The following is an 11,252-nucleotide window of genomic DNA, read 5'->3' as shown; positions in this document are numbered from 1 at the left end:
AGACTAAAGCCCATCACACTTTCCAGGCATACACTTATGCTCCTTCTCTCAATCATTCTCTCTCTTTCTCTCTCTCTCTCTCTTTCTCTCACTCCCCCTCTCAACCACAACCCCCTCCCAGTTCTGCAGATTGGCCAATAGGGGGCTCTTGGACAGCTGGCAGTATTGTCCCTGAGGTTAATACCAGTCATCCTATTAGGAGCACACTACATTAAGGGGATCTCAAGCTGGATTAAGGATCTCTGAACAATTGGACAGGGGATTGGTCCAAACCGTGTAGCTATGAAAAAGCACCTACAAGGAGCAATATTAACAGTCAGTAGATGACCCGGGGGGGGGGGGGGGGGGGCATGCAGTGAAACTGTCCCATGGTGGACCATGTTGTGACTGTGGACAGCAGGCTCATGGGATCCAGTCAGCCAAACCACCACGGCTAACGCAGGGATGGGTGCGTGGGTGGGGCTACTGTCAGTGGGGCGTGGTCACAAAGTGTCTCTCACCAACGTATGCGTGTCCAGAGGAGCCGTCTGTCAGAAACGATTTGCCTCTCGGACGATAAGAGCATGCACCAGCAGGAAACAAACGGGATCGATTTCATCACCATGAGTGGCTTGCTGCTCTGGGATCCCTTCTGAAGTGGGGCATGATGTTGGGCCAGAAGAGATGCCATCATAATCAGGGCAAAAAAAGCTTCTCGGAAAGAAGTAAGTGCAAATGCAGAGAAGGACACAAGATGGCGAAGGCTCAGTGGAACGATCACAGTCAAGCACAAGTAGTGGAGTGGGCCACTGAATGCGGGTAGTGGTTTTGGAACATTTCCATGGTTTGGGAGCCACCCATCCGTCATCAGACACAGCATGCTTTCTGCTAATGCCAGAGCTGCAACAGAATCCAATCAGAAGCCAGTGTGTGGACTGAGTCACCAACAGGATGATCCTGCACAGAGATGTACACAATAGTGATCTATGCCCGTATCAAGAGGATCCTTAGAGATGTAACATGGGAATGAATGTGACCTGCCACTTTTCTCTGGTACATTTCTATTCTAAATACACTTAGTCAAGTCAAGTCAAGTTTATTTATATAGCACATTTCATACACAGAGGTCATTCAATGTGCTTTACATAAACAAAAGCAAACAGTTATAGCAAATACAAGCTTAGAAGTGTAATAGTCAAACAGACAAAAACTTAACCTGTGTGCATAGTGTTCTAGTCCACCAACAACTTAACTCAGTGATGCTGACGTGATGCTAGTCAAACACTCACCCAGTGAACAGTGAAACTCTTGGATTTGAACCCACAACCTTCCACATGGCACACCCTTCTTTATCCACTAGGCTACATTCAGCCTAGCAGTATCACTCTTAATGGACCTTCTTGAAGTAGACCCGTTTGTGCACGCACACGTTTCCTTTCAGGGCCAAAATGCCCAACAGATAAAGTAGAGCCCAATTGCCCCGATAGAGCAGTTAACACCCAAGTAGAATAATTAACACCCGAATCGTGCTTCAAAGAAGACTGGTAGGTCCATAACACCCAGAATAGAGTTGTTACACTCTCAGCAACTACTGTATGCCCATTCTGTCTATTCTTTGTAGAATGACAGAGTGACTACTTCACAGAATCCCCCTTTGCCCAGTTAAGGACAGCAATAGTACTACAAGGAACAATAGTACTCATCCGTAGAGTGCAAACTGGGCATTTGATCAGTTATCAGAAAGCATCTGTAGTTAGGCATCTGTAGGCATAGAAAGTCCTCACTTTAGATAAGCTCACAAAATATCATTAACTAACCACTTGTAACTCCTGAGTTAATCATGAATTATAGTATTAGGAAGTGGTTAATAAAATATGTATCCTCACCCTGACTAATCATTAGTGCATGTGTATGTAACAACTGTTAAATCATGGAAATATTACTTCATCAACAAAATATTATTGCATAATTTAAAGTATAAACATATTTTAGATATAGGCTTATTTACTATGAACAAACAAGTTATAACTGTGTGCACAAATACTTTTTTTTATGAGAATTAACATAGAAGCAATGCTTAGCAAATGATGAACAAAGCATTTTGTAATAGTTTGCAACTGGTCTATAATGGGAAAATTATAAGTGGTTGTTTCATTATTTATTAAGTATAAATCATGTACTTACAAACATATTTTTTGGATAGGTTTATTTACTATGAACAAACCATTAATAACTGTGTGAACAAATGCTTTACTGATGATAAATTATGTATGAACAAACCATTAACTAATAAGTAACAAAGGCTTAATAAATGATGAATTGTGTGTAGTTATTATAAAGTGTTACCGCAACCCTTTGCTGAACACAGGAAATCAGCGAGCTGGCAATGCCGTGCATTCTGCCTGTCCCATTGGAGCATGCCATCCCGCCAGTCCCAGTGTAGGACATACACAAGGGGGTCTTACAGCAGATACTTCATTGCACAGAAAAAGGATGGAGGTCTCAGACCCATCCTCAACCTGAAGCATCTGAATGCCCATTTGAAACAAATGCTATTCGGGATGATTACCCATCAAATTCTTGTCGGTGTTCATCAAGGAGACTGGATAGTCTCTGTAGACTTGAAGGAAGCGTTTTTGAGGATTGGGAGTTCACTGTCCGACCCTTTGGACTATTTCTATCCCACTGAACATTCTCGAGGTGTATAGCTGTGGCTAGAGACAGGATGGCATCTGTTTTGTCATACGTATGCGATCATACAAATATGTAATTTGGTGTGCATATTCTAGAAACAATAGAAAGAAATCAACAGAATACTATGTCAGGAACTTTGGCATGTCAAATTACAGTATCTGGCAAATATTCAATAGTCAATTATTTTTCAAAATCTTTTTAACCTGACATTTCACAATGGATTCCAATTGCTATAGAATCTATCATTGCTGAGTGGTACACTTGAGTGGTCCAATCTATAAATCCCATTTCAGCAGCCTATTCTTTTCATTATACCATCATTGGCCCTATATTATCATTGGTCAGCTATCCACATGAATTGTTGGATTGAAAAGAAGAAGACGTGTGCTGAGCTAGTGCATATCAATACCGTATAACACAGCACATGCACTTAATGTAGGTTGACAAGCAGGCTGATGTCATTCTGTTTGTTTTGACATAATTACTTTTGAGACCCTTTATTATGGTGCTGAAAGCATCTTTCCCCTCACGAAATGGAGGCTGTGTGAATCTGAAAGAATTAAATAAGCTTCATCCATTCAGTAGCAGGGCATGTGCTCACACCACCTATTGTCAAGAGCTCTTGCTTTATTTCTTAATGGCTTCATCCTGTCAGGCTGAGCCTCTGCGCACAGGCGGCTAATATCATTTAATCCGAGGGGAGATGTGATGAGCTTAATCATAAGCAGCATGGTGCCTGAAAAGAGAGTCATTGTTTCAGGGACGCCACACAGATCCTCTGGCGAAGCAGCTGCCTTGAAAGATCCCTGAGCTGATGTAGTCACTAATGTGAGCGAGCGGTGACTCTCGGTCTCTAGGGAGAATCATGAGAGGCGATGGACACCGTGTCTATTGTGTACCCTATGGGGGTGTTCTGAGATACCTCTGTTCTCTTCCTTATAGTGAATATTGCCTGATGAATGCTGATGGCTTATACTGTATGTGTGCATTTGCGTGCTTGCTTCTGACTCTCTCTGCCTCTCCCTTCTTTCTCTCTATCAGCCTCAGGCTGACCCCCCCCCCCCCCACACACACACACACACACACACAGACACACACACACACGCACACATACAGGTAGCCCCCTGGCCTTGGGCTCTGTAAAGCACCTTGAGGTGATATCAGTTTCTAATGTTATTCTGTGTTCAACATTTCACACTGATTTGAAGAATTTTGTTCCGAAATGCAATATCCTCAATTTCAATGATTTTTTAAAATTCTTCTTCTTTATTATTGTCCAAGTAATATTTGTGGAACTGCAATTGAGTTATTGTTATTTAAATTATCTTAACTCAATCAAAGCAACACAACTGCATTTTTATTGATATTACCTGAAATACACAATTAAATAACATGACTTGAGACAAAAACATGACTTGAGACATTGTGTTTTGGAATCACACTCTTCATAGTGCACATCATTAATTGCATTTACCGTAGTTTCTTCTTCAATTCAGATATTGTATACACTGAAGAGACCAAATGCAGTTTAATGCCAATATCAATGAGCTGTAGGATCTCTCACCATCACAACCCTTTTAACATGTGAAATAAAGAAGCTTCTCTCAGCAGCAGTCAGTGTTGTCGCAGTATGATCAAAGAAGCTGTCATGTGGAATAGTATGGGCTCACCATGTTGACATATAGACATATAGCAATTGTGAGCCTTGGAATTATGGGGTGAGAGGTGATGTGATGACTGAGGTACTCTCCATCTGACAGGGTAAAGAAGATACAAAGGAAAGATGTTATTGCGTAATCTCCTCTGGGATGTCTGAGCGTGATTACTGTCATTTACCCAACCCCTGTAGCCTAGAAATCTAGACGCGGCCCTAGCGACAACACTGACTGCTGCTGAGAGAAGCTTCTTTATTTCACATGTTAAAAGGGTTGTGATGGTGAGAGATCCTACAGCTCATTGATATTGGCATTAAACTGCATTTGGTCTCTTCAGTCTAGTCTAGCAAGTCTAGCAACTCTCCGTTGGCTTGTGAGCTCCAGAAATCGAAACTTAATCAGGACATTGAAATCGTGTATAGAGTCGTTTGGTGGGCTTAACATAATGATTGATGGCAGAGTTTGCAACGGTTTGGCTTGAATTCCCTGCTACTTGAAAACAAATATCCTATTGCGTCCTATTGCAGAGGGAATTTGAAAGACAACTGATTATCCAGCCCCTCGGACTGAGCACTGCGAACGGTGAGTGCCCAGACCCTATATTTTAATGTGGGTCTGGCTCGCCAGGCTACAACCCCTGCTGTCACCTGTGCAAATGTGCTGTAGCCTATATATTTCACTAACATATTGCAATGTGCTGAAAGTCTTCGCTGTGGGTTCCTGAACATGAGCATTCTGTCTAAAGCTTTACATCTGGGAGCTGTCCGGGGTCCTGAAGGATAGATGAACTACTAGAGACTGAACATTTCATGAATTCACAAAATCGTATAGACATGAATAGACATCCTTATATGTCCCAAGGTCAAAAATGGCAAATAAAACTGCTCTCTACCATGGCAGCATGTACTGTAGTTCCTACGAGTTGCACTGTTTGCACTTTCACACTCATCCCATCGTATGCAGACAACTATTTGCAATCACTGACACCAGCCCAGGGCCAACATATGCGACCCTTAATCCTTTCATAATGTATCCCTTTTTCCATGAATGATCTGAGGAAGTGGAAACCCTCTGCTTGACTGTCTACTGCTGCAGCCATGTGTCTTGGTATTAGTGGAGTGGAAGAGAGTCGATATATATATAAGGGAATTTGTTTGTAAATGTCCAATGCCTTGACTGAACTAGCTGGGATTAAGTGGGATTAAGAGAACCAATGAAAACCAGCCTGACACATTGATTAAAATGACTAGGATCCAGTTACATGTCTTTGAATATGTAAGCGATTTCTTGAGAATTCCTAGCCTATTGCGAACACAGCATAAGAAAATGTATAAATTCGGCAATAAACATTAACCTTTTCATATTTTGCAAGTCTTTTCCAAAATACAATGTTTAATTATGAAATGCAAGAAAGTTTTATTGATTATAAATAAAGAAATATATACACAAAAATAAGAGCGATATACTGTTATATATACACAAAAATAAGAGCGATATACTTATGGATGCTGAATAGTCGTTCCCAATAAATCTAATAGTCTTCATTGCATGAGTCATACAAAATTGGTGAACTAGTTATCAAATTTGGTCACAATGCTGTAGAATTGCAAAGAGCATAAACTGTGAAACGTACATATTCAGTGTCTTGTACTCACTCCCCTAACTACAGCAATTTGTAACTTCACTGTAGTTTTCACATGGCTGTACAAGTAGGCTACTGTATAGTAACCTGACCCTAGCCAGATGAATTTCGCTCCGCCTAGCTCCACTCATCCATCTGGAACCGATCCATTGAAGTGTTGCTTCAGAAGGCTGGGCCTAATCAAAAAATGCTTGCATATGATTGAATAAGCCACTTGTCCGTCATCTATTGACGTGCTACTTCAACCACTCACATCGAAGCCAACCCGTGATGCTAATAACAGTGTCACAGTCGCTTCTACCTATGTCACATCTATGAAACTCCCGCCCTGCGTCCTGATTGGCTGAACCATAAAGTCGGTTGCAGAAATCACTCTCAATGGAAGAGGTCCCAGATGGATTTGAGTGAAGCTAGGCGGAGCTAAGCGGAACGAAATTCATCTGGCTAGGGTCAGGTTAACTGTATAGTGCTGTCTTGAGCATTTTCAGGTAGCCGAGGTCACCGAGTTCTGACCTTTTTGCATGGGAAAACACTGAGAGCATAAACTGTCGTGATGAAAACATGGCAAAGCCATTTGACTATCTTGTTCATAAACGATGGTGTCAAGACTTCTCATTTTGATGACACTGGCAGTTTCATTGACATAAATACTTGCTTTTGAGGAATGAACTATCCATTTTGAGCAAGTGACGTGCTTTTGCAGGTTATCCACTAGGTTTTGCAGTTTGCACTAATTGTTTTGAGAAATGCACTGCTGTGCAAATGTTAATAGTGATGTGAGAAAAACACCAAAGCGACTGAGAAAAACTGTAATAATGTCTAATAGGCTACTTCCACCTTAATTATACACTTCTACTAGGCTGTACTGTATATTTCTTTTTCGATCTTGTAACGTGTGTGTATGATGCTCTTTAGTTTTTTCCTGGAGCTTTCATACGCCATGTATTTTTCAGCATGGTCCAGTTCTCGCATCACAACAGCTGCGGTGCGTCGTAAGGGGCGGGGAAGTGGGAATCGAGCGTGGCAAGCAACATGAGTAAATGCAGAGACCCTACGCAAAGTTTTGTCATGATTCTTCAGCGTGAAAAAGTCCTCTGCGAAAAGCGCAAATTATATCAGGAAGACTGATCAGGGTAGAGATTTGAACCCCGAAGACCACGATGAGTACTGTTTGTTCAAGCTACTACAACGCTACCAATGTATACGTGAACGGATTCTCGTGTCCTAGACCAGAAAATGATGCCCAGGCAATATTTTGTTGTGGATTCATCGACATTAAGTATTGCTGTGATGACCCAAATGGCTTTTTCCCATACGAATATGGTTACATGTGGTGGCTGAGGTAAGTCTACCCCCTTCTTTTGACATTTGTCAACGATATCCAAATATAATTTCTGTTAACAGCTGTGTGTTCTGTACATTTGTGTCCTCTATTTTTATAGTCAATTAAGGTTTAAAGCTATAAAAATAGCTTTGTGGTCAGGTAATTTTTTTTAAACCAGAAGTGGTGATTGAACATGACAGCCAAAACCTTTTAACTGATGTCTGCCATACTGACCCATCATCAGTAAAACTGATTTTATGGTTACTTCTGTGATAAGTTTGTCAAGAATGTCCTCACCAGAAAGTTAGTAGCATTGGTTTGAGTGTTTACTGAGAATAAGACTGTCCAAGCTAAAAGTCATCATGTGTTGTGGTTGGAAGTTGAGCAGAAATATGTCCAAAAAAAATCAAGTGTTTTAGTAGCTTTGTAGTTGTACTGCAGTGTTATCTCCAAGCAGTGGGAGTGAACTGGCAGTGCAGGACACCCTTTCAGGTAGCACTATGCGCTATAATTAACTGTTGTACATTTCCCCCCACCTATTTCTATTTCACACGCACATGCACGCACGCATGCACGCACACACATACTTCCTGTGGGACAGTGTAGGGGCCCTTGTGGGTCTGTCGATTGCTGCCGTTGTTCTTCTGGCCTTTCTGGTGACTGTGTGCGTCCTCTGCTACTTGTTCATTGCCACAAAGCCCACGCACCCTGACACTGGTCTGTCCCTGGTGGCACCAGGTAAGGACTTTTTTCTTCTTTTCTACTCTTTTTACACTTTGATGTGTAAGAAGTAAATGGAAAGGTGTTCATAGCTGTGACAAAAAAAAGTTCTAATGGTGGGCCATTAGTTAGTTCAGAGTAAGCATAATGATGTAAGACGGGTCATTGATAGAAATCCTCAATATGTGTGTTTTCTTCCATGTCTAGTTGAGACTTGGTTGAAAGATCTGTTTTCATACTCTCAATATGTCCTGGTGTAGTGCTATTTGTCTGTCATATAGTCAAGGGGAATTTATGAAGTACACTTTAATAAAAAGGAGGATTTCCTTCAACCTCTTGTCCTCCCTCCTCTCATTCAGAACTCGGGTGACTTTCTCGGCAAAAATGGCTCTGCTTGGGAAAATAGATGATACAATAAATCTTATACGTCATTCAGTTTTTGGAGTCGCTCTGTGGTCTGAAAATAGTGCAACGATTTTCTTTCTGATTCTATTTTGTCTTTTGTATTGATACAGAATCCACAGCGGCCCCAAGGAATTCTGGGATGGCTCCTTCTGCTGGTCCGCAGGGCATCCGGAAGCTTTTCCAGACCTGTAAGCTGGACTGTGACAGCCAGGCGTCTGACCCTGAGCGCATCTTCCAGCGCTGCTTTACAGCAACTGTACCCAGGGTGAGTGAAGACGGGCCCTCATAAGGACCATCACAGGCGCTGGACCGAAGTGGTCTGAGCAGTGGCTTAGACTGTCAACTAGGTATGGGGGAGACAACAGCTGGATCGGACAGCTCAGAACAGCCAAATCAACAACGCCATACGCTGCCTTGCTAACACATCTGCATCTTCTGTCAGCTCAGTCCAAAATGGTGCTCCCTCTCCATATCTACTATGGCATAGAACCTTCATCGCATTGCTTGTATTGCTTCATCGCATCCATTGACTAAAATGAAAGGGGTCACATCACATTAACGAAAGGTGGCTTTTAAATTTAAAACAAACTCTCCTCAGACTCACCCCAGTTTGGCCTCAAATAAGGTGGACAGCTGCATGGACTCTACAAAAGCCTGGTACAACAGATGTGCCTGAGGCAACTCCAATCACCTGCCCCATTTTTAGGAGCGCTACAGCCTTTTCCCCCTTTAAAGCCAGTGGAACTTTCTGAACAAAATCAAGCTTAGGAGTCAATATTCTGAACTGAGTGTAATTTCCATCAGCAGAGACAGGTTACTGTGGAAACGCAGGTGCTGTTAGATGGCCAGTAGAATCGTATACCCTGAGCTGGTCAGTTGCCTGTAAACATTTCACCACCTGTTGCTGTGGGGCCTTTTTCTATACAGTTTGCATAGTACTGTGTCATTGAAATATGAACAAGAGCAAATTTTGTTTGATTGGCAAGGATAGGAATCCATCTGTTTTCAAATTATAGAAACTGTAGTCATCAAATTGCATTTATCACCACAGAACAAAAACAACTGTTGACATCGACTTACAAATAATATTTGCTTTGGCCAAAGCACAGAGGTCTTTGTGTGTGTTTGCATGTATATATATCTGTGTGTTTCATGTGGATATTTCTACAGGAGATTCAGATATAACTCTCTTGTCATAGAAAGTGCTTAGATGCATTGCAAATAATGTCCTAAGAAATAATATCATCTGGCCAAGATGTTTTTATTTTTTGTGTTACATATTGTGGTTTGATGGCAGTTTTCTTGCCTGAGGTTATTTCACTATTCTTTGCCTCTGCTCGAGGAAGTGTTGGATTGTTAGTGCTGAGCCATTGTTTTTCTGAATAAAATGTGTCATCTTGTTTACAGTGTAACAATGCTTGTCTTTCTGTCAACGTATGAAATTATTGGGGCCAGAGATTTTTTTATGAATATATTTTTTCATAGACGTGGACCACTGTTTATCCAGTATGCCTAGTTTTACTACAAATATAAAGCAATTTCTATGAGTGTGTGAGTGTATGAGAAGTGGGTGTTGCCATTATTGGATGGCCAGAGCTTTGCCATGTTTTGATTGTCAAACTTTTTAGGAGTAGCACATAGACTTTTAAGATTAATATTTTGGTGGAATACAGCTAAGAAAAACATGTCTTTTTTATTTTGGACTGTAAAAGGGTCTACTCTAGAAATATTTAGGGGAAATGTTAATATTGTTCTGTTGCATAATGTCATGTAGCTGACTACATACAATTAATAATGAACTTGTAAAGTACTCTTATTAGAAACAAAGTACATGTAGGTTTGACCAACCCAACTGTTCCAACCAATCAGCAAGTTGCCTAGAGCACAGAAGGAAGGATGTAATTTCACTGGATACTGAACTTCAAATTGTAGCTAAAAATTTATGGCTAATGAAGGTATCTTAAAGGTGGATTTTCTTTCTTTACAGAACTTAGAATTAATGCATTAAATACATCCTTCCATTTTGTCACCTTAAATTTACTGGGCAAAATTATGAAAATATACCGGTTCCAAATGTATTACTATTACACTAACCCGGAGCAGTGAGCTGCCTTGCTACAGTGACGGTTGGGAAGCAGTGAGGGGTTAGGTGCCTTGCTCAAGAGTACTTCAGCCGTGGATGTGGGCATGGAAGAGCAGTGTTTAACCACTTCCCCCACCCACATTTTTCCTACTGGTCAGGGATCGAGCAGGCAACCCTTCGGTTGCGAGCCCGAAGCCCCAACCAGTAGGCCACGGCTGCCCCCCATAAATGGCTGTTAATATTTATACTGTATGTGTGCATTTGCGTGCTTGCTTCTGACTCTCTCTGCCTCTCCCTTCTTTCTCTCTATCAGCCTCAGGCTGACCTCCCCCCCCCTCCCCCCACACACACACACACACACACACACACACACACACACACACACACACACACACATATCCACACGTGTATTCCCATCAGCAATTTTTTCCAGATACTTTTTCCACAGGACAGATGTTAAATTCCTAGTGCTAAATGTAGGGGATTCACAGCGACCAATCAACAACCATCATCAAAAGTAAAATCACCAAGAAAGCAACCTTTGTGTGTGTGTGTGTGGGGACCAGCAGAGCAGCATTCAAGAGCATTTTACTGGGGTTATCAAGCAGGCTTCTTCCTTCATTGAATAAGGCCCTACAACACCTCCAGAGGACTCAGCAGTCGCATCCCAGACCCAACAAATATTGTCAGAAGGTGGATGGCATGAAAACAAAATTAAGCAAGCAAGCAATAGTGTTTCAACACAATATT

The 11,252-nt window shown here is 41.6% G+C and overlaps 1 protein-coding gene across 1 annotated transcript; it reads left to right on the top strand.

Annotated features, from left to right (window-relative positions):
- The first annotated feature begins 6,983 nt into the window (after window positions 1-6,983).
- Window positions 6,984-9,780, top strand: LOC121679165 (protein shisa-like-2A). Its single transcript, XM_042058268.1, has 3 exons — window positions 6,984-7,312; window positions 7,896-8,032; window positions 8,530-9,780. The coding sequence occupies exons 1-3, from the start codon at window positions 7,131-7,133 to the stop codon at window positions 8,706-8,708; spliced, it is 498 nt and encodes a 165-aa protein (XP_041914202.1). The 5' UTR covers window positions 6,984-7,130; the 3' UTR covers window positions 8,709-9,780.
- Window positions 9,781-11,252: the final 1,472 nt, after the last annotated feature.

This window comes from Alosa sapidissima, chromosome 1 (genome assembly GCF_018492685.1).
Source record: "Alosa sapidissima isolate fAloSap1 chromosome 1, fAloSap1.pri, whole genome shotgun sequence".
NCBI classification, from domain to species: Eukaryota; Metazoa; Chordata; class Actinopteri; order Clupeiformes; family Clupeidae; genus Alosa; species Alosa sapidissima.
This window is presented reverse-complemented; position numbering and strand designations above follow the sequence as displayed.

Coding starts and splice junctions, on each gene's coding strand:
- LOC121679165 (XM_042058268.1), top strand. CDS start 7,131: ATGAGTACTGTTTGTTCAAGCTACTACAACGCTACCAATGTATACGTG. Junction 7,313..7,895: donor GGTTACATGTGGTGGCTGAG/GTAAGTCTACCC, acceptor CCTGTGGGACAG/TGTAGGGGCCCTTGTGGGTC. Junction 8,033..8,529: donor TCTGTCCCTGGTGGCACCAG/GTAAGGACTTTT, acceptor GTATTGATACAG/AATCCACAGCGGCCCCAAGG.